Source organism: Mobula hypostoma, chromosome X1 (genome assembly GCF_963921235.1).
Source record: "Mobula hypostoma chromosome X1, sMobHyp1.1, whole genome shotgun sequence".
NCBI lineage: Eukaryota > Metazoa > Chordata > Chondrichthyes > Myliobatiformes > Myliobatidae > Mobula > Mobula hypostoma.
This window is the reverse complement of record NC_086128.1, coordinates 19,865,639-19,890,398: the sequence shown is the minus strand read 5'-3', so window position 1 is coordinate 19,890,398 and position 24,760 is coordinate 19,865,639. Positions and strand designations below refer to the sequence as shown.

The 24,760-nt window shown below is 49.2% G+C and overlaps 1 protein-coding gene across 4 annotated transcripts in view; it reads left to right on the top strand.

The window, feature by feature from the left end:
• LOC134340452 (sterol O-acyltransferase 2-like) overlaps positions 1-22,346 on the top strand; it is a 46,904-nt gene extending 24,558 nt beyond the window's left edge. For all 4 annotated transcript variants that reach the window (XM_063037733.1, XM_063037731.1, XM_063037735.1 and 1 more), the window contains exons 9-16: positions 1,229-1,313; positions 10,816-10,861; positions 13,842-13,971; positions 15,137-15,234; positions 16,468-16,566; positions 17,170-17,305; positions 19,053-19,198; positions 19,393-22,346. In XM_063037733.1, coding sequence (XP_062893803.1) covers positions 1,229-1,313; positions 10,816-10,861; positions 13,842-13,971; positions 15,137-15,234; positions 16,468-16,566; positions 17,170-17,305; positions 19,053-19,198; positions 19,393-19,449 — 797 coding nt within the window. In that variant the 3' untranslated portion in view covers positions 19,450-22,346. The remainder of the gene's footprint in view (positions 1-1,228; positions 1,314-10,815; positions 10,862-13,841; positions 13,972-15,136; positions 15,235-16,467; positions 16,567-17,169; positions 17,306-19,052; positions 19,199-19,392) is intronic.
• Positions 22,347-24,760: the final 2,414 nt, after the last annotated feature.

The window sequence follows — 24,760 nt, the reverse complement described above, 5'->3', positions numbered from 1 at the left end:
GATGGGACGTTGTAGAGGGAGCTGCACTCTCTGACCCTCGGAGTGTGTGATGGGACGTTGTAGAGGGAGCTGCACTCTCTGACCCTCGGAGTGTGTGATGGGACGTTGTAGAGGGAGCTGCACTCTCTGACCCTCGGAGTGTGTGATGGGACGTTGTAGAGGGAGCTGCACTCTCTGACCCTCGGAGTGTGTGATGGGACGTTGTAGAGGGAGCTGCACTCTCTGACCCTCGGAGTGTGTGATGGGACGTTGTAGAGGGAGATTTACCACGTGGCTGATTTATGCCTGGGAGTGTGTAAACAGGTAGTGCAGAGGGAGCTTTGCTCTTTTGTCTAACCTTGGTATTGGACCATGTTTTTTTCCATAAAATAGTGTCAAGTTTATTGGCCTTATTTCTTTTGAAGGAGCTGATTGATTTTGTATATGTTTAAAATCATTATCGATTTTCTGGGTTATTTTTCCTCTTTCTGCTTAAGCATAATGTTTACCTTTAGATATCCAGAGATCTTCTATCCTCTGTAAGCAATTAGCAGTTGAGTTTGTACAAGGATAATCTTTCGGTTAAACTCTGCCCTTTTGTTTGTACAGTGTGAACTCTCAGTAAACTCCCAACAGTTCAAATTCCAGCTCACTAAAAGATGGTTCCTCCCTTTACTTCCACTCTGCCTGAACTCAATGACTTCACTTTCAGTCATGCATCAGCAGAGGCCTCTCAACTAGCTAAGACCTTATATATACTATGTAACCCAGTAATTTCCAACAGTGAACAGCTTTCTTTGCCCCCCCCCACCCCCGGCCGCCCTGCCCCGTAACTGGACTCTGTGGTATCTACCGCCACCTGTAGGCACCTGATGGTATTACCCTATTCATGAACCTCTTTTTTCTTTTAAATGGAGTACATTTTCTCTTCATTTTTCATAGTGTTAGATAAACACTGGATATTGTCCTTGGCCAGCGTCCGCTCCTCACGCCTGAGCCCGAGGTTGCCCTTGGCCAAGTAGCTGCATCAGTTCCCTCCAGACGAGTTGACAGATGGAGAACCGGTGTGTGTGGGGCCTCCCAGCTATTCCCTTTCCCTGGCCTGACGTACTGACACCACATGTGCCCCCATCAGAAAAAAAACCAATGTGATCCAATGCTAGTAATACTTACAGGTAATACACCCTGAACTCATTCCAAATGAAGTGCCAGTTTGTGAACTGATTTTTTGTTTATTTTTTATTTATAGGCAAAGAGCTTCAGATGCCAACGCTCTCCTGTTACCTTTACTTCTTGTTCTGCCCTACTCTCATCTACCGAGACTCCTATCCCAGGTAGGACTCACCCTCTCACTAAATGGGACTTTCCTCTTCCCCCATGTCCCTTCCCTCCTGTTTTGTTGGTGCAAGGGGTGTCCTCCCTTGTGGTTATTCTTGGGTTGTGGGGCTCAAAACAGAAACTGTCCACTGTGATTGATGCCCACTCCAACCCTTGTGTCAAATGCATTGGGCAGCCCATTCCAGACATTCACCTCCCCCTGTCTAAAGGAGTTGAATCTAAAATGCCTCTTCCTTCTACCTCCTTCAACTTTAGGATGGGTGCCTACTGTACAGTTGGTGATAAACATTTTCATTTACTTTGTCTGTGTCCCTGTTATGATGGTCCAGAGCTGCTGCTCCTTTGAGAATGTCTCCAGTTTATTCTGCCTTTCCTGGTAACCCCACCAGGAGGTGCATTCCCATGCCCCTGTTGCTCACCAGGACACGTGTTCCCATGCCCACATTAATCACCAGGACACGTGTTCCCACGCCCACGTTAATCACCAGGGCACGTGTTCCCATGTCCACATTAATCACGATGACATGGGACCCCATGCTCCTGTTGCTTACCAGGACACGTGTTCCCATGTCCACGTTAATCACCAGGACACGTGTTCCCACGCCCACGTTAATCACTAGGGCACGTGTTCCCATGTCCACATTAATCACGATGACATGCGACCCCATGCTCCTGTTGCTTACCAGGACACGTGTTCCCATGTCCACGTTAATCACCAGGACACATGTTCCCACGCCCACATTAATCACCAGGACACGTGTTCCCACACCCCTGTTGCTCACCAGGACATGTGTTCCCACGTCCACGTTAATCACCAGAACACATGTTCCCATGTCCACATTAATCACTGGGGCACGTGTTCCCATGCCCACATTAATCACCAGGACACGTGTTCCCACGCCCACGTTAATCACCAGGGCACGTGTTCCCATGTCCACATTAATCACGATGACATGGGACCCCATGCTCCTGTTGCTTACCAGGACACATGTTCCCATGTCCACGTTAATCACCAGGACACGTGTTCCCACGCCCACGTTAATCACTAGGGCACGTGTTCCCATGTCCACATTAATCACGATGACATGCGACCCCATGCTCCTGTTGCTTACCAGGACACGTGTTCCCATGTCCACGTTAATCACCAGGACACATGTTCCCACGCCCACATTAATCACCAGGACACGTGTTCCCACGCCCCTGTTGCTCACCAGGACATGTGTTCCCACGTCCACGTTAATCACCAGAACACATGTTCCCATGTCCACATTAATCACTGGGGCACGTGTTCCCATGCCCACATTAATCACCAGGACACGTGTTCCCACGCCCACGTTAATCACCAGGGCACGTGTTCCCATGTCCACATTAATCACGATGACATGGGACCCCATGCTCCTGTTGCTTACCAGGACACGTGTTCCCATGTCCACGTTAATCACCAGGACACATGTTCCCACGCCCACATTAATCACCAGGACACGTGTTCCAACGCCCCTGTTGCTCACCACGTTAATCACCAGAACACATGTTCCCATGTCCACATTAATCACTGGGGCACGTGTTCCCATGCCCACATTAATCACTAGGACACGTGTTCCCACACCCATGTTAATCACCAGGGCAAGTGTTCCCATGTCCACGTTAATCACCAGGACACGTGTTACCACGCCCCTGTTGCGCACCAGGACATGTGTTCCCACACCCACATTAATCACCAGGGCACGTGTTCCCACGCCCCTGTTGCTCACCAGGACACGTGTTCCCACACCCACGTTAATCACCAGGACACATGTTCCCATGCCCCTGTTGCTCACCAGGACACATATTCCCACGTCCACATTAATCACCAGGACACGTGTTCCCACACCCACATTAATCACCAGGGCAAGTGTTCCCATGTCCACGTTAATCACCAGGATACGTGTTTCCATGTCCACATTAATCACGAGGACACGTGTTCCCACGTCCACGTTGCTCACCAGGACATGTGATCCCACGCCCACGTCACTCACCAGGACACATGTTCCCACGGCCACATTAATCACCATGACACATGTTCCCATGCCCACATTGCTCAGCAGGACACATCAGGACACATGTTCCCATGCCCAGTTGCTCACCAGGACACGTATTCCCACGTCCACGTTAATTACCAGGATACGTGTTCCCATGTCCATGCTTATGACCAGGACATGTGTTTCCATGTCCATGTTAATCACCAGGACACGTGTTCCCATGTCCACGTTAATCAGCAGGACACGTGCTCCCACGACCCTGTTGCTCACCAGGACATGTGTTCCCACGCCTACATTAATCACCAGGAGACGTGTTCCCACGCCCACGTTAATCACCAGGACACGTGTTCCCACACCCACGTTAATCACCAAGGCACTTGTTCCCACGCCTACGTTGCTCACCAGGACAAGCATTCCCACATCCTCATTAATCACCAGGACACGTGGTCCCACGTCCACATTGCTCACCAGGACACGTGTTCCTGCGCCCACGTCAATTACCAGGACACGTGTTCCCACGCCAACGTTGCTCACCAGGACAAGTTTTCCCACATCCACATTGCTCAACAGGGCACATGTTCCCACGTTCTCATTTGCACCAGGACACGTGTTCCCACAGAAACGTTTCATACCAGGACACGTGTTTCCACGCCCAGGTTAATCACCAGGCCACATGTTCCAACGCCCACGTTGTTCATCAGGACACGATTTCCCACGCACACGTTAATCACAAGGACACGTGTTCCCACACCCACGTTAATCACCAGGACACTTGTCCCCACGCCTACGTTGCTCACCAGGACACACCAGGACACGTGTTCCCACATGCACGTTGATCACCAGGTCATGTGTTCACATGCCCACATTGATCACCAGGATACATGTTCCCACAACCACGTTAATCACCAGGATACGTGTTCCCACTCCCACGTTTCACACCAGGACACGTGTTCCCACGCCCACGTTAATCACCAGGACATGTATTCCTACGCCCACGTTTATCACCAGGACACGAGTTCCCACGCCCACGTTGCTCACCAGGACACACCAGGATACATGTTCCCACGCCAACGTTGCTCACTAGGACACATGTTCCCATGTCCACGTTGCTCACCAGGACACGTGTTCCCACGTACACTTTACTCACCAGGACATGTGTTCGCACGTCCACGTTAATCACCAGGACATGTATTTCCACGCCCTCGCTGCTTGCCAGAACACACCAGGACACGTGTTCCCACGCCCCAATTGCTGACCAGGACACACAAGGAGACGTGTTCCCACGCCCACGTTAATCACCTGCACACGTGTTCCCATGCCCACATTGCTCACCAGGACACGATTTCCCACGCCCATGTTAATCACTAGGACACATGTTCCCATGCCCACGTTAATCACCAGGACACATGTTCCCATGCCCACGTTTATCACCAGGGCAAGTGTTCCCACGCCCACGTTAATCACCAGGACACATGTTCCCATGCCCCTGTTGCTCACCAGGACACATTAACGCTGATTAACGTGGACGTGGGAATACGTGTCCTGGTGAGCAACAGGAGCTCACCAGGACACGTATTCCCACGTCCACGTTAATCACCAGGATATGTGTTTCCATATATACATTTATCACCAGGACATGTGTTCCCATGTCCATGCTTATGACCAGGACATGTGTTCCCGTGTCCATGTTAATCACCAGGACACGTGATCCCATGTCCACGTTAATCAGCAGGACACGTATTCCCATGTCCACATTAATCACGAGGACACGTGTTCCCATGTCCACGTTGCTCACCAGGACATTTGATCCCACGCCCATGTCGCTCACCAGGACACGTGTTCCCACGGCCACGTTAATCACCATGACACATGTTCCCACGTCCACATTAATCACGAGGACATGTGTTCCCATGTCCACGTTGCTCAGCAGGACACGAGTTCCCATGCCCACATTAATTGCCAGGACACGAGTTCCCACGCCCACGTTAATCACCATAACACGTGGGCCCACACCATCGTTGCTCACCAGGACACCTGTTCCCACGTCCACATTAATCACCAGGACATGTTCCCACACCCACGTTGCTCACCAGGACACGTGTTCCCACGCCCACGTTGCTGACCAGGACACGTGTTCCCATGTCCCCGTTAATCACCAGGACACATGTTCCCACGCCCACGTTGCTCATCAGGATACCTGTTCCAACTCCCACGTTAATCACCAGGACACGTGTTCCCATGTCCATGCTAATCACCAGGACATGTGTTAATCATTAGCGTGGAGATGGGAAAACGTGTTCCGACGTCCCTGTTGCTCACCAGGATACGTGTTCCCATGTCCACGCTAATCACCAGTACATATGTTCCCACACCCACGTTGCTCACCAGGACACGTGTTCCCACTCCCACGTTGCTCACCACGACACGATTTCCCACACCTACGTTAATCACCAAGAGACGTGTTCCCACGCCCACATTAATCACCAGGACATGTGTTCCCATGCCCACGTTAATCACCAGGGCACGTGTTCCCATGTCCACGTTAATCACCAGGACACGCTTTCCCACACCCCGGTTGCTCACCAGGACACGTGTTTCCACGTCCAACATAATCACCAGGACACGTGTTCCCACGCCCACATTGCTCACCAGGACACATGTTCCCACACCCACGTTCATCACCAGGACACGTGTTCCCACACCAACGTTGCTCACCAGGACACGTGTTTCCACGCCCACATTGCTCAACAGGACACGTGTTCCCATGCCCCTGTTGCTCACCAGGACACGTGTTCACACGTCCAACATAATCACTAGGGCACGTGTTCCCACGTCCACATTGCTCACCAGGAGACGTGTTCCCATGCCTACATTGCTCACCAGGACACGTGTTCCCACACCCACGTTAATCACCAAGGCACTTGTTCCCACGCCTACGTTGCTCACCAGGACAAGCATTCCCACGTCCTCATTAATCACCAGAACACGATTTCCCACGCCCATGTTAATCACTAGGACACATGTTCCCATGCCCACGTTAATCACCAGGACACGTGTTACCATGCCTACGTTGCTCACCAGGACACTATTCGCATGCCCTCATTAATCACCAGGATACGTGTTCCCACTCCCACGTTTCACACCAGGACACGAGTTTCCATGTCCACGTTGCTCACCAGGACACACCAGGATACGTGTTCCCACGCCAACGTTGCTCACCAGGACACGTGTTCCCATGTCCACGTTGCTCACCAGGACACGTGTTCCCACGTACACTTTACTCACCAGGACATGTGTTCGCACGTCCACGTTAATCACCAGGACATGTATTTCCACGCCCTCGCTGCTTGCCAGAACACACCAGGACACGTGTTCCCACGTCCCGATTGCTGACCAGGACACACAAGGAGACGTGTTCCCACGCCCACGTTAATCACCTGCACACGTGTTCCCACGCCCACATTGCTCACCAGGACACGATTTCCCACGCCCATGTTAATCACTAGGACACATGTTCCCATGCCCACGTTAATCACCAGGACACGTGTTCCCACACCCCCATTAATCAACAGGACACGTGTTCCCAGGTCCACATTAATCACCAGGAAACGTGGTCCCACATCCACGTTAATCACCAGGACACATGTTCCAACGCCCACGTTAACCATCAGGACAGGTGTTCCCATGTCAACGCTAATCACCAGGACATGTGTTAATCATTAGCGTGGAGATGGGAACATGTGTTCCGATGTCCCTGTTGCTCACCAGGACATGTGTTCCCACGCCCACTTAATCACCAGGACATGTGTTCCCACGCCCACGTAAATCACCAGGACACCTGTTACCACGCCCACGTTAATCACCAGGACATGTATTTCCACGCCCTCGCTGCTTGCCAGAACACACCAGGACACGTGTTCCCACGCCAACGTTGCTCACCAGGACACGTGTTCCCATGTCCACGTTGCTCACCAGGACACGTGTTCCCACGTACACTTTACTCACCAGGACATGTGTTCGCACGTCCACGTTAATCACCAGGACATGTATTTCCACGCCCTCGCTGCTTGCCAGAACACACCAGGACACGTGTTCCCACGTCCCGATTGCTGATCAGGACACACAAGGAGACGTGTTCCCACGCTCATGTTAATCACCTGCACACGTGTTCCCACGCCCACATTGCTCACCAGGACACGTGTTACCACACCCACATTAACCAGCAGGACATGTGTTCCCACGCCCACGTCGCTCACCAGGACATGTGTTACCACACTCACGTTGCTCACCAGGACAAACCAGGACACTTGTTCCCACGGCCACGTTAATCACCAGGACACGTGTTACCACACCCACATTAACCAGCAGGACATGTGTTCCCACGCCCACGTCGCTCACCAGGACATGTGTTACCACACTCACGTTGCTCACCAGGACAAACCAGGACACTTGTTCCCACGGCCACGTTAATCACCAGGACACGTGTTTCCACGCCAAATTGCTCAGCTGGACACATCAGGACACGTATTCCCACGCCCATGTTGCTCACCAGGACACGTGTTCCCATGCCCACGTTAATCACCAGGACACGAGTTCCCACGCCCACATTAATTGCCAGGACACGAGTTCCCACGCCCACGTTAATCACCATAACACGTGTGCCCACACCATCGTTGCTCACCAGGACACCTGTTCCCACGTCCACGTTAATCACCAGGACATGTTCCCTCGCCCACGTTGCTCACCAGGACACGTGTTCCAACGACCACATTAATCACCAGGACACGTGTTCCCATGTCCATGCTAATCACCAGGACATGTGTTAATCATTAGCATGGAGATGGGAAAACATGTTCCGATGTCCCTGTTGCTCACCAGGATACGTGTTCCCAAGTCCAGGCTAATCACCAGTACATATGTTCCCACGCCCACGTTAATCACCTGGACACGTGATCCCACACTCACGTTAATCACCAGGAAACATGTTCCCATGTTCACGTTAATCGCCAGGACACGTGTTCTCATGTCCACGTTAATCACCAGGACACGTGATCCCACACCCAGGTTGATTACCAGGACACGTGTTCCCACGCCCACGTAAATCACCAGGACACCTGTTACCACGCCCACGTTAATCACCAGGACATGTATTTCCACGCCCTCGCTGCTTGCCAGAACACACCAGGACACGTGTTCCCACGCCACGATTGCTGACCAGGACACACAAGGAGACGTGTTCCCACGCTCATGTTAATCACCTGCACACGTGTTCCCACGCCCACATTGCTCACCAGGACACGATTTCCCACGCCCACGTTAATCACTAGGACACATGTTCCCATGCCCACGTTAATCAACAGGACACGTGGTCCCACGTCCACGTTGCTCACCAGGACACGTGTTCCCGCGCCCACGTCAATTACCAGGACACGTGTTCCCACGCCAACGTTGCTCACCAGGACAAGTTTTCCCACGTCCACATTGCTCAACAGGGCACATGTTCCCACGCTCTAATTTGCACCAGGACACGTGTTCCCACGCAAACGTTTCATACCAGGATATGTGTTTCCACGCCCAGGTTAATCACCAGGCCACATGTTCCAACGCCCACGTTGTTCACCAGGACACGATTTCCCACGCACACGTTAATCACAAGGACATGTGTTCCCACACCCACGTTAATCACCAGGACAAGTGTTCCAGTGCCCACGTTTATCACCAGGTTAAGAGTTCCCAGGTCCACGTTAATCACCAGGATACTTGTCCCCACGCCTGCGTTGCTCACCAGGACACGTGTTCCCATGTGCACATTGATCACCAGGATACGTGTTCCCACGTGCACGTTGATCACCAGGATACATGTTCCGACACCCACGTTAATCACCAGGACACGTGTTACCATGCCTACATTGCTCACCAGGACACTATTCGCATGCCCTCATTAATCACCAGGATACGTGTTCCCACTCCCACGTTTCACAGCAGGACACGTGTTCCTATGCCCACGGTTATCACCAGGACACGAGTTCCCACGCCAACGTTGCTCACCAGGACACGTGTTCCCACGCCTACATTGCTCACCAGGACACGTGTTCCCACGTCCACGTTGCTCACCAGGACTCGTGTTCCCACGTACACTTTACTCACCAGGACATGTGTTCGCACGTCCACGTTAATCACCAGGACACATGTTCCCATGCCCACGTTGCTCACCTGGACACGTGTTCCCACGCCTGCATTGCTCAGCAGGACATGTGTTCCCACGCCCACGTTAATCACCAGAACACCTGTTCCCACGTCCACGTTAATCACCAGGTCACGTGTTCCCACGCCCACGTTAATCACCAGGATATGTGTTCCAACGTCTACGTTAATCACCAGGACACGTGATCCCACACCCACGCTAAACACCAGGATACGTGTTCCAACGTTCACGTTTCTCACCAGGACATGTGTTACCACACCCACGTTGCTCACCAGGACAAACCAGGACACTTGTTCCCACGGCCACGTTAATAACCAGGGCATGTGTTCCCACGGCCACGTTGCTCACCAGGACACGTGTTCCCATGCCCACGTTAATCACCAGGACACATGTTCCCACTCCCACGTTGCTCATAAGGACACGTGTTCCCACGCCCACGTTAATCACCAGGACACACATGTTCCCACGCCCATGTTAATCACCAGGACACATGTTCCCACGCCCACGTTAATCACCAGGACACGTGTTCCCACATCCACGTTAATCACCAGGACACATATTCCCATGCCTCCATTTCTGACTTCGTCAGGTGTTCCGTTGTCCCCTTTACTCACTAGGACAGTTTTTCCCATACCCTTGGACAAGGGCCCACAGTGCTATCAATCTCATCTAGATGCTGTTACGTCGACTGTTATTGTTCGGAAAGACTGCTGACTGCTTCCCTTCACTTGGACATTGCTTCCCTATTCGTATTGAACTCAACCGGACTCTATTCCCATCCTCTTGTCAAATACAAGTGGACAAATTTCCCATATGGCATTTAAAGACACCTAGCCTCCATATCGCAGCCTCTCTTTGCACAGCACAGCTCCCCTTCCGGTGTATATTTCCTCACAGGACTCTGTCTCAGACTCCTGTCGATCTCTCTGGACTTTGCTTCCCATGCTCAGCTGGGCTCTGCCTCTGTGTGCAGATTGGCTGCTCGGTGTCCTACATTCTAATCTGTGCCACTCACATCAAAGTTGCTGGTGAACGTAGCAGGCCAGGCAGCATCACTAGGAAGAGGTACAGTCGACGTTTCAGGTCTCAGCCCGAAACGTCGACTGTACCTCTTCCTAGAGATGCTGCCTGGCCTGCTGCGTTCTCCAGCAACTTTTATGTGAGTGGCTTGAAATTCCAGCATCTGCAAATTTCCTCGTGTTTGCACTCTAATCTGTGGCTACAGTTCAGAAGCACCCCTTTGGCTGTCCTCACCAGCAATCTGTTTTATTGTAGGACTCCAAGGATCAGATGGAAGTATGTGGCTCTGAACTTTGCTCAGGTGAGAATGAGGCTGTGTTTTCAGTCTGGATGCGAAGAGCTGGTCACGGCTCAGATTCCAGCCTTCACTGACAAGGACAGTTCACTTTGTATAGTTGACCTTGGAAGATCGGGAGATTAGAGCTGTTTATCAGCTTTCCCCACACCTAGAGCCCCTAGTGACTGCCCCCAGAAGTGGCAACTCAGGCAGTTGAGGAAGTTTGGTATGGGCCCCCAGATCCTAAGAACTTTCTACAGGGGCACAATTGAGAGCATCCTGACTGGCTGCATCACTGCCTGGTATGGGAACTGTACTCCCCTCAATCGCAGGACCCTGCAGAGAGTGGTGCAGACAGCCCAGCACATCTGTAGTTGTGAATTTCCCACTATTCAGGTCATTTACAAAGACAGGTGTGTAAAAAGGGCCCAAAGGATCATTGGGGACCTGAGTCACCCCAACCACAAACTGTTCCAGCTGCTACCATCCGGGAAATGGTACCACAGCATAACAGCCAGGACCTACAGGTTCCGGAACAGCTTCTTTCACCAGGCCATCAGACTGATTAACTCACGCTGATTTGAGTGTACTCTATATTACATTGACTGTTCTATTTATTATAAATTATTGTAAATTGCTATGATTACACATTGCACATTTAAATGGAGACGTAATGTAAAGATTTTTACTCCTCATGTATGCGAAGGATGTAAGAAATAAAGTCAGTTCAATTCAATTCAATCCAATGGGTGGATAATGCAGGCTCATGGATAAGGGACATGCAGGGCTCTTCGATTTCTAGGGTCGCTACAAGGAAGTGCAGCTGCAAACTAAAGTGAAGCTAAGGTGATTGTAGGGTGACTAGTGATGGCAGCATGATTGAATAACTGAGCCCATTAATAGTTTTAGCTGGCCGGTGGTGTAGTGGTATCTGCACCAAGACTTCGAAGCGAGTGGTCCCGGGTTCGAATCCGGCCGGCTCTTTGCACTCTCTCCATCCATGCTGGGTCGAGCAAAGAGCTAACATCTCAGCCTCGTAACAAACAGACAAAAATGCTAAAGAAACAGCAAGGTTTCCTTACCGATGCGCCACAAGGCGCGGAAAGGAACGACCACGATTAAAAGCTTGATTGTGGTTTGATTAATTAATTGCAGTGCATTTAAAGGCACTGAGTTTGTGAGTTTCTTTTACTGATTTTTTTTGGAATTGGGGTACCACTGTTGATGCCAGCATTTATTGCTCATCCATATTGCCCCTGAGAAGGTGGGGGTTGCTGCCCTCTTGAACCTCTGCGGTCCTTCCAGTGGGGGTGCCCCACTGTGCTCTTGGGGAGGGAGTTCTAGGATTCAGACAGAGGAATGGTGATATATTTCCCAGTCCCAGCTCTTGTACACAGCTTCAGGACTCACACCACCAGGTTCAAGAACGGTTACTACCCCACAACCATCAGGCTCTTGAACAAAAGGGGATAAGTACACTCACTTGCCCATCCTTTGAGATGTTCCCACACCCAATGATCTCACTTTAAGGACTCTATATCTTGTTATTTCATGTTCTCGTTATTTATATTTGCATTTGGACAGTTTGCTGTCTTCTGCACCCTGGTCAATCTTTCACTGATCCTGTTATAGTTACTATTCTCTACATTTGCTGAGTATGCCCACAGGAAAATGAACCTCAGGGTTCTATGTGGCGACGTGTGCTCGGATAATAAAATTTACTTTGAACTTTGGGAGGTAGCTGATTGTTTTAGGATGACTGACGTGAATGAACAATTAATTGGGACGGATGGTGCTGGAGGGTCACGACAAGTTGTCAGATTTCAGAGTCAAAGTTGAGTTTATGCGTGCAGGGGTGCAATGAAAATCTTCCTTGCAGCAGCATCACGGGCGTGTAGCATCAGATACACATCATTCATAAGAAAAACATACATTAAATTAAGTTTACAAGAAAGAATGCAATGAGAACAGAACAGTCAATTGTAGTACAATGCTCATGGTGCTCCCACATTCAGGTAGTGATTATAGTTATGCAGGCTTCTGGATTGATGAGTGATTGCAAAGAGCTGTGGGCTGAACGATTGAATTAAAGGAAGCAATAGTTGGTTGGTAAATCCATTCATTGAAGTTGAGAGGGGGGGTGCGGTGGGGAGGAAGTCCTGAGAAATCCAACTGCTCAAAAGTGAGGGAAAAGGGAATGGCAACATTGAAAGGAGTGCAGTCAAAGTCAAAGTGAATTTATTATTGAAGTACATATCTGTCATCATATTCTACCCAGAGATTCATTTTCTTTCAGTCATTTACAGAAAAACAAAGAAACATAATAGAATTCATGAAAGACTACACATAAAGACTGACAAATAGACAATGTGCAACGGAAGACAAATAGTGCAAGCCCTTAACTCTGAGTGGAGTCATTGGGACACCGTCATGACGGCGTTTTTTTTAGCAGGCTTTCTTATTCTTACGAGGCCGAGTTGCTAGCTCGACACTCAACCCAGCACGGATGGAAAGCGTGCAAGGGAGCAGGCTGGATTCGAACTCGGGAGCCTTCGCTCCGAAGTCCGGCGCTGATGTAATATTTATATAAAAAGTAAATAATACTGAAACATGAGTTCCTGACAGTGAGTCTGTAGCAGGGGCACGCACCCCTCGGTTAATCGTAGGTGTTCACGGCATAAAAAGGCTGGGAACCCCTGATCTATGGGTTGTGGAATCAGTCCAGCGTTCTGGTTAATGAAGTTACCCACGCCAATTCAGGAACCAGATGATTGAGGGTAATAACTGTTTCTGAACCTGGTGGTGTGGGACCCAAAGCTCCTGTACCTCCTTCCTGATGATAGTAGTGATAAGAGAGCATGGACTGGATGGTGGCGGGGAGTGGGGGGAGGTTGGATGGTCCTCGATGATGGGTGCTGCTTTCCTGCAACAGTACTCCCTGTTGCTCAATGCTGCTCAAAGTTCTGGTGCAGCGCACTGTGATCACTGTGCTCTTTCCTCGCAGGTTCTTGGCTGCCTCTTCTACTTTTACTTCATCTTAGTGAGGCTTTGTATCCCAGTGTTCACCAACATGAGCAAACAGCCTTTCAGCACCAAGACGCTCGTTCTGTCCATTTTCAACTCCACGTTACCAGGTACAGACAGTGGGAGAGGCCAGGGTCTCTTCAGCTGCAGCAAGCGTCTCACCCTGTGGACCTCGTGTCAATGTGGATCAGGCGAACGAGGTCAAAGGAAGGGTCCCAGTTATAAGGTGGTTTCAAGCTGGCCTTGAGAATTGAATATTAATTGATTTGGCACTGCCAGTGTGGCCTAGTTGGTGATGAATTGTCAATTACTGACAGAAATGCAATGACGATAAGACCTGTTAAAATTGATGGCTCAGCCAGACCCATAAACAACCGAGAGCAAGGCTTTAAGGAGAGAGGAATGGAGAGCACAGACCACCACCCAGTCCCTTTGGCTCCTATCTTCCCCTCTGTGTGTCTACCTATTGACTGGCTCAGGATGTAGCCTCTGTGGTTAGGGGGCCTTACACTGGTGGAAAGCCCAGGTTTGTGGTGGAGGTGAGGTTCCCTTCATTCAGGCCCAGTGCACGCCTCCATCCGCCACTTCCAAGTATTTCACAGCCAGTGAAGTCACTTTTGAAGTGTTATAATTCAAGAAAAACAGCGCCCCTATTTATGTCGGATGGGGAATTAACGTCATCCAGCGCACTGCAGAAAACTCTCCCATTCTTCGTCAAAGAAGTATCACAAGACCTTTTTCATTGGGTCATAGAACTGTTGGGACACAATAGAAGGATATTCAGCCCATTGAGTCTACACAAGCTACTAGACCTGTTGGTCTCTGACCCCCACCTAGCCCTGCGAGCACTCTCTTAAATAAGGTGTGGGAGTGCCATTTAATTCCAACCCCATTCAGATTTGATCAGGAACTGTTCCACACGTCACAGTGCAAGGCCATTGGAGACTAACATCTGGCTATTCCAATAATTAAATTCACCTCACTCACTGTGCAAATGCCCCATCTGTGGGTTAGGAAAGTCATTGGGTGGCTGCTAGCTACTGATCCCATCTGTATTATCAGGAGGTAGTATCATGAGTCAGGCCCACCATGAGTTAGTGTTGGGTAAGGATGGGATTTGACTCTGCTGTGATGCACCATGCAGTCAAATAACCAGCAGTCGTACAGCTCACTTTACTGAAGCCAACAGTTCAGGGACTTGGGGGAGGAGCTGAGCTTATGGATTTGCTCTCTTTCAATCGGATAGCCGGGCAACTGTTCACGTCTCTGCTTCAGGCACCTTCCTACTGCTGCTGTTCTTCTACGCCTTCCTCCATTGCTGGCTGAATGCCTTTGCTGAGATGCTCCGTTTCGGCGACAGAATGTTCTACAAGGTAACGGGGGGAAAGGTGGCTGAGGATGAGAGGCGGGCAGAGGGCAGTGGGTAGGTCTGGACAAACTGAACCGATCCAGAGGGACTATCAGACCAGTGGTGGAATCCAGGGAGTGGAGGGTGTGTGTGTGTGTGTGTGTGTGTGTGTGTGTGTGTGTGTGTGTGTGTGTGTGGGTAAAGGTGTGAGGAGTGGGAAGGGGAGATGGGGACACTGTCAGCGGGTGGGTGGGATGAGCTGGGGATGGAGTGGAAGGTGGGATGGGGAGCTGGGGGGAATGGTCTGAAGGATACAGGAAGGTGAGGGTGTGAGGGGGCTGGAGGGGGAGGTTGTCAGAGGTATGGGGAGGAGGAAGGAGCGGGAGGGGGTGAGGGAAGGGAAGGAGCAGATAGAAGGTAGGGAGAGGGAGGAGAAAGTGCCGGCATTTTTCCCATTCACTGGACAATTCTTGTTCTGTACCAAAATGCCCCTCCCCACCCTCTTCTGCCCTTGACATGTTCAAATGTGGTTCTGGCCTTCCGTGTGTCTCCCGGTTCTTGGTCAGTGGCCGTTCACGGGCCGTCCCTCATGTTACCTGTTCTTCCACCGGCCCCCGACCGCCCCTTGTCTAAGGGAGACTCACCCTGCCACACACCCCAGTAAGTGTCTGAACCTCAGTGGGGCTGGCACGTTTCTCGTTGCCCACCGCTTGTGCCACTGCTCCATCGTTCATCCCGGCATCCATTGCGAAGCTATCCTTCGCTTCCTCACTCCAGCAGCCATAACAGTTATCATGCTGCAGCCATTAACTGTGGACCCCCTCTCCGTCCCTCGGCCAGGAAATCTGGTGGAATCTAACCCCTGATACGTTTTCCTGGGTGGCACGGTAGCGTAGTGGTTAGCACCATGCTTTACAGTACAGGAGACCCGGGTTCAATTCCCGGCACTGCCTGTAAGGAGTTTGTACATTCTCCCCGTGACTGCATGGGTTTCCTCCGGGTGCTCCAGTTTCCTCCCACAGTCCAAAGACCTACCGGTTGGTAGGTTAATTGGGCATTGTAAATTGTCCCATGGTTAGGCTATTGTCCCGTGGTTAGGCTAGGGTTAACTGGTTTGGTCTGCTGGGTGGCGTAGCTCGAAGGGCCAGAAGAACCTGTTTCATACTGTACCTCAATAAGTAAATAAACAACATCATCCCCTCCCCTACAAATCCTCATATGATTACCACGGTGATTCACCTGGCATTTCTTGCCCTAGGACTGGTGGAATTCCACCTCCTTTGCCAACTACTACCGAACCTGGAATGTGGTGGTTCACGACTGGCTCTACTCCTACACCTACACAGACTTCCTTTCGGTAAGGAGCTCACTGGGTTATCCCCGGTTATCCCCTGGTGAACCTATCCCAGAGTGGGAGGTGGGAGGTGCCGGTGGGGGGGAGTGGGGGGGGAGGTCGCGGGGATCTAACGTGACTAGATTTACAGAGACATTTTGCTTTAGCAGAAACCTCAGGACAAGCATATTAATATGCCACGTAGCACTGGGATTTACACACACTGATATGCACACCGGTGAACATATGCGCAAGCATGCAATCGCACACATGCATGCTCATATACCTATATGGACACATGGGCACTCAAGGACAGTAGGAGGTGGCACCACCAAGCCCGATGCTCCCACTGCAGCGGAGTGATTGGACATAAGAGGCAGTATGGGCTGACTGCTTTTAGTCACCAGCCCCTGGCGCTGAGACCAATTGCACCTCTGGGTCAATGTCCCGGCTGTAATCTCTCGAGTCAGGCCTGGTCAGATGTCGAGCCTGTGCCTTGCTACTCTGTGACTCTGCAGTATTTCAGCACCCAGCCGCCAGGTTGCAGCGACGTGTCGCTTGTAAATCAGCATGCGCCTGTACGTGGAAGCAGTGCGGACACCAGCAAAGATGCCTGTTCTGTTGCAGATATTTGGTAGGAGGTTTCGAGCGGCTGCGATGCTCTCAGTCTTCATCCTGTCCGCCGTGGTGCACGAGTACGTCCTGACCCTGTGCCTGGGCTATTTCTACCCAGTTATGTTCTGCCTCTTTGCCATCATTGGAGGTAGGTGACACATGCAGGACTGCGATGGGAGGAAGGGGTAACGTCGCCTGCTGCGTGACTCTGAGCCGAGGCAGTGCCCCGCGGTGCAGTGAGGGTCATGTTCAGTGCGCTAGTGGGGAGCTGGTGCCAAGTGTTGGAGTGTGACTGGGTTCAAGTGGAATGTGTCCCTTCTAGTACTGAACCTGAGGCTCCCAGATACCACCCCTTGTCTGATGGTACTGAGCTGACCCCAGGGGTTGGGTGGGGTGGGGGTTGTGGGTGCCAAAGTTACTCAGTGCCTTGGAATCAGAAGGAGGACAATCAGCCGGGGTTCCTGCTCCTGATCGGGATCCAGATTGGACAGAGTTACTCAGTGAGAGTCAGGGCCTTCGAGCAAGCTGGGGAACGCAGAGGTGGCTGTCTCCCAGAGGTTTAGTCATCTGGTCAGAACAGATTCTGGGGGGGTGGGGAGTATCCTGACTGATCAACTGGTTGGGCAACTTGGGTGAAGGGACAGAGAGCACATGGCAATGTCCTACAGAATGGCCTTGCGTTAATCTAGACGACAGCCTCAGAGGTGTAAGTGTGGTGGTGTGGGTGGGTGTGAGAGAGCTTTTGTCAACTTTACAGGCACGGTTCACATTCAGCTGCAGTTGATTAAATTCATTTCAAGTACATAAAACACAGAATGGTACAACGTTGGCCCACAATGTTGTGCCGACCACGTTGCCAGTCTAAACTAATCCCATCTGCCTGAACATGGTCTATCCCTCCATTCCCTGTCTGTTCGTGTGTCTGTCTAAATGCCTCTTGCATCTGCTCCTGACAGCCCATTCCAGACACCTACCACTGTGTAAAAAAACTTGCCTCTTAAATCTCTTTTAAACTTTCCCCCACCTCACCTTAAAGTTATACCCTCAAGTTTTTGACATTTCCACCCTGGGAAAAACTCACTAACTATTCTATCAAAAACTAATTAAACATCACTCTGTTATTTTTTGAATGGCTCTAGGGATGTTTTTCAGAACAGACGGAGAGGCCACGTGGCATCATGGGAAAATGAGTGACTGTGGATATATGTCACACCTTACTGTACCTTGAAATTGCAACCCCCAGGACCAATGCACAACAGCCAACCTCATTCCTACACTACAACCAGCGTCCAACAAGCACTCCACCCTGCTTCCTCAGGGCCCGTTCTGAGATCAGGGTGCCGCGGTGCTAACACAAATATGATAGTAATGTCGCTGGAGCTAATTATGTGAGCCATTACCAACTCACTTATGTACATTTAGACTTAACCGTCATATATGCAACCAACTGAGAGTAGCACTCAGACACAGCATGAGCACTGGATCCAGTTCTGGACCCTCCCACTGTAATCACTGGATCCCGTTCTGAACCCTTCCACTGTAATCACTGGATCCAGTTCAGGAGGCTTCCTCTGTGATAACTGGATCCACGTCCGGTAACTTCCACTGTGACCACTGGATCCGGTTCTGGACTCTCCCACTGTAGTCACTGGATAAGGCCCCCCCCCCCGTGATCACTGGATCCAGTTCTGGTCTCTTCTACTGTGTATTTAAGAGTAACATTGACACATTACTAGATGCATGCAAATGCAAAACCCCAAAACACATATGAAGCAATTGAATGCTTTAATTGAGGGGAAAGAAATGACCATTTGCCAATTGAATGGCAATCCTCAGTTGTAACCGTGATTTCTACCTCTATTACATCCATTACGTTGGTGTTCTCTTTCCTACAGTGTTCTTTAATTTCCTTTTCAACGACAACAGAACGAGTCCTGTCTGGAACATCATGATGTGGGTTTTCCTGTTCATTGGTCAGGGGATCCAAGTGTGCCTGTACTGCCAGGAATGGTACGCTCAGATACACTGTCCGGTCAAAGAGGTGAGTGTGTGCACGGCGCAAGCGCAGAAATCCTGTACAAACACATGCAAGCAGAAAGACACATCCATATACGTACAGACACAGACACACACACACACAGCCACACAGTCACATGCACAGACCCACACACAAACAGACACACAGACACTACATGGACGTCACATTCTAACAGTTAATCTTCTCCTTTTATTCAGAGAACCTTTTGGGAACTGGTCACACCCCGGTCCTGGTATTGTCAACTGGAAGCTTAACCACGTGTCGCAACGTATTGCCCGACATTAAATCTGTTGTCCTTTGATCAGTTTGTAAGGGGGATGGGGGAGTTATTAATTTTTGATTCCACGATATTGTTCTATGTTATTTATGTCAATCAATAATTTCCATCGTCCATTGTGCTGTACACTGACCCTGCCCCTCCTCTACTGCAGTGGCGTCTCCTTCTGATCTGCTCCTTCTCCTTGCTCCATTCTCCTTCTCTCAGTTTACAAGGAGCCCAGCTACCCATAAAGCAAACAGCGGGTCTGAACTCCTGTTTCACCTCTTCACTGAAAGAACTCGTTCTGGCCAAGGCAGTTTCCTCGGTATCCTGAACAAGGAAGGGTCCCCAAAAACAGCCATTAGGTTTGATCCAGGGATAGCACAGGATTGAGCTCAGTTGCCATTCCCATGTGGTCAGTCATCTGACCTGCACAGGAATGGCTACTTAGTGAGATAATGGAGTGTGGAAAGCCTGTAAGGACCAGTAAAGCCTGAACCCAGGTGGAAGAGAGAGAAAACCTTTAGCATTATTCTTCCCCCAAATGAGACATCCTGGGGAACAGTGACATGTGCGAGAAGTGGGGCTCCTCTGGGATTGGCTACAGCAGATTACCAGCACGTTTCCTGAGACAAAGTCTGGTGGATACCTATTAATAATAATACCACAGATTTCAAATAGTATAAACTTAATAATCAAATGCATATCAATTCCTGTACTTTGATCGAAGGTTATCAATATGTTTTGAATATGTTCTTGAGAATGTTTTGCTTGTTGCCACAGGATATTATGTGAATATAAATTCTCCAGCTCTCAACAATTCTTGTGTTTTTTTCTGGGAATGTTGTTGTTTTGTATGGCAGGTGCTTTTCTCTTCACACCTAATTGGTTTTTGTCAAGCCACTCCTCCAGCTCAAGGCCGCATCGATGGACTGCGGCAAAGCTGTCTCGGATCTTGGTGAGAGGGCATGTTTGGACCAGGTGGTGGACGTCCTGGGTTGGGGCACCACAGGGGCAAGCTGGGGTTATGTTGAAAAGTTGGCTTGATTCATGATGAAGTCTGGCATCTCATCCACAACCGTTTCAACATGGGTGACCCTGAGTTGGCTTCGCCTAGTGGAGTCCTTGAAGCACACAAGCCTCCACACAACGTCAACATGTTGATCCAAGTCGTGGAGGATTCTGGGAATAAAGAAAAGGATTAAAAAACAGAAAATGCTGGGAACACTCGGCAGGCCAGGTAGCATCTGTTGAGGGAGAAATGATCGATGTTTTGGGTCAGGGCTCAGGAGTAGGGTTATGCTGCGAGGGCTCCCACTGCTGGCAGCTGCACAAACTCATTCACAAAGCCAATTGCAGACTGGCAACTTGCACACGGCCTCTGTCTGACCCACAGCTTCTGCCCATCTCTCACTATATGTCAGGAGCTCTCCCAAGAACAAGAGACAGATGGTTAGTAGGGAGTGTGCACTGAGAGAGAAAGCGTGTGTGTGTGTGTGTGAGAGAGAGAGATAAAAAGAGAGAGCAAGAAGGAAAGGGAGAGAGAGATGGATGATGTGTGTTGGGGGAGAGGTAGAGAGAAGAGAGAGAGGGGTAGAGAGATAGAGAGGTAGAGGGGGAATAGAGAGACATAGGGAGGTAGAGATAGATGAGAGAGAGGGAGTGATGTAGAGAGAGGGAGAGAGACACACACACAAGCAGAGAGAGGCTGGGTAGAGAGAGAAGAAGAAGATGTGAGATGTCTGTTCTCGATGGCCTGTCACTTTGGGCATGCCAACAGATTGGCTTCAGTGATTTGCTCAAATTCATAAATTCACCTACAAGATTTTATTGCTGATGTTAGGGAGTATTCTGGAGTTATATGATTATCATCATCATTATGTGCCATGTTGTATGACGTGGGCAATCAAGGTCCCATGACCATGATTGTTCTTGGCAAATGTTTCTACAGAAGTGGTTTGCCATTGCCTTCTTTTGGGTGGTGTCTTTACAAGACGGGTGACCGCAGCCATTAACAATACACTTCAGAGATTGTCTGCCTGGTGTCAGTGGTTGCATAACCAGGACTTGTGATGTGCACCAGCTGCTCATACGACCATCCACCACCTGCTCCCATGGCTTCATGTGACCCTGATCAGTTAGGGGGGGCTAAGCAGGTGCTACACCTTGCTCAAGGGTGACCCGAAGGCTAGTGGAGGGAAGGAGCGCCTTACACCTCCTTTGGTAGAGACATATCTGCACCCCACCACCCACTATATAAATATAGCAAATATTAATTAATGCAAGAACCAGTCTTCAGTTCTCATTGTAAATTACAAAGCCTACAAACTAAGAGATTAATTTGCAAAATGATGACCATGAGATGTTTGCATATGCCAAGAGCCAAATATGAAGACAATGGGGTTGTGTTAATTGGCCTGCACCAATCCAGTCAACATGGCCCAAGTTATTTGCAGCATCATGAGTTCAAGCTGGCAGACCAGACTGATGTTGTTACTTAGCATATCAAACATGGTGACAGGTATAGGAAATCAATACTTTTGTGCACTCAGACACAGCACTGACAACATTAATTTTGGGTGTCTGGGATTTCTGCCCCCAGAAGCATAAGATTATTTGTGTGAATTATTTTGTGATAAAGATGTCTGAACATTCAGGGGTGTCTTCCACTGTAGATATGTAATTCAAAGGAAGCATTGTCAACCCAAAATATTGAAAGACACAATGTCATTGTAACTATTGAAATTATATTGAATAATCTACTGTTAACTTTGATCTTAAGAGTAAAAAAAATGCAATGTACTTTTGGGTTTTTAAGCCTCTACTGAGAGTGTCTTCATGAGAATGCATGCTTGCTGTGATGAATAAAGACTTCTGTATTAGCAGCTTCAATGTCTCTCAAGTGACTTTGATCACACTCACAACAGCTGGAGATCACACTGAGCCACCAGGAGATCAGAGTCTGCTATCGCTACTTCAGCTGTGGTAAGAGGAGGCAGCGTCTCCTCAACTTGTGATGAGCCACCAGTTGTTTCACTTTTCACAAAAGACATTGAAAAAAACTAGTTGAGTTTTCAAAACTCTTCTTTCAAGCAAATGATGAAATTAATCTAAAGCATTTTAGTTCATTGTAATCTTATTACTGTACGAGTGGGAACTCTTCCCATTGGTTGTGGGCCTTCAGTTCGAAGAGCAACCGTAAGTCATTTTGCCTGTGAGAACATGGGCAGATTACGCTGAACCCTAACCATAATGCATTTCCCTCTGACTGGAGTCACCGTTTGCCATTCTGGGAAGGCACAGTGGGTGTACAGTGGTGAAACCACACAGCTCCAGAAACCCAGGTTCAATCCTGATCTCAGGAGCTGTTTCTCTGGAGTCTGTACGTTCTCCCCCCGATCGCATGGGTTCCCCACAATTGCTCCAGTTTCTTCCCACATCCCAAATACTTGAGGGTTGGCAGGTTAATTGGCCACTGTAAATTGCCCCTAGTGTGTGGGGGAGGGGTAAAACTTGGGAGGAGTTGACAGGGGCGTGGGGAGAATAAACTGAGACCCGTGTAAGTGGGTGGTTAATGGTCAGTACGGACTTGGTGGGCCAAAGTGCCTGTCTCTGCAACTTCTGTCACCAAGAAAAAAAAACTTGAGATGGGCCGTTGCCACCTGTGAAAACTTTCTCTGATATTTACAGTTCTTAAATGTCTCTGATATTTGGAACCATTTACAAACAATAAGATATGATTGGAAAAATAGTATGTATTGAAACAACTTAAAAAAATTCATAAGACATAAAAATGAAGAGTAATTTAAAAAATAGACTAAAGCAAAAAACCCTTAATATTCCCCTTTAATCCTCTGGCCGAAAATCCCACTGATGTCCAAAGAGTTTGAGATTCTGTGCCTGGTTGGACTATCGTAGGATCTGAGCGGTGATTCCTCAATATCTGGAATACTGGTCTCTCTATATCTCGTTCTCTTTCTCTGATATCAGGACACACTCACAATACAGGGAGTGGAGCAAAGTTTTTCAAGACCGGTTTTAGAGATGTTGGGATTTGCCCTACCGGGAGAGACGGGCGATACTTTGCCTCTATTCTCTGGTTTGAAAGAGAAGGACATAAGCTATTGAATTTTGCAAGATTCTTACAGGGCTTTGCAGAGTGCAAAGAAGATGTTTTCCCTGGCTGAAGAGTCTAGACACAAGAGATTCTGAAGATGCTGGAGATCTAGAGCAACAAACACAAAGTTCTGTTGTTCCTCAGCATCTATGAAAGGGAATAAACAGTATTTTGTGAGGAATCTAGAGCTCGGTTAGACAGTTTAGGATTAAGATGAGGAGAAAGGTCTTCGTGCAGAAGCTGGTGAATCATTGACATTCTCTGCCCAGCAGGTTTAGTCATTAACAGATGTTAATAGATTGCCTTCCCTGTACTCATCATTCAAAGTTCAAAGTAAACTTATTATCAAAATACACGTGCGTTACCGTGTACTACTTTGGGATTAATTTTCTTGCAGGCAGTTGCAGGAAAAAATAAATACAGTGGAATTTAATGAAAATGACTCATAAACCAAGACTGACAAACAACCAATCTGCAAATGGAGACAAACTGTACAAATAAAAATAATACTGAGAACGTGAGACGTAAAGGGTCCTTGAAAGTGAGTCTGTAGGTTGTAGAATCAGTTCAGAGTAGTGGTAAATGGAGTTATCCATGCCAGTTCAGGTGCCTGATGGTGTGGGACCTAATGCTTCTGTAACTCCTACCCAATGGTAGTCGTGAGAATAGAACATTGCCTGGATGGTGGGGGTCTTGGATGACGGATGCTGCTTTCCTGTGGCAGCGCTTCTTGTAAATGTGCTCAGTGGTGGGGAGACCTTTGCCTGTGGTGACTTTTCCCATTCCTGGGCATTAGTGTTGCTGTGTTGTAACCAATGAGGATATTCTCCACTGTGTATCTATAGAAGTTGGTCAGAGTTTATGGTGACATACCAAATGTGTGCAGACTTCTAGGAAGGTAAAGGTGCTGTCATGGTTTCTTTGCGATGACACTAATGTGTGGGTCCCAGGACAGATCCTCTGGTATATTTACTCCAAAGAATTTAAAAACTGACCTTCTCCTCTGATCTTCTAATGAGGACGGGTTCATGGGCCTCCAGCTTCTTTCTCCTCCAGTGGTACGGAGTAAATGATCTATGAGTACTTCATGCCTGTGTCAATTAGATATGCTGTGACTTGTCAGGGGAACAAGTTGCTTTGCATTACTGAAAAGAACCGTAAACGCAACAAAATGACCCTACCACATTAC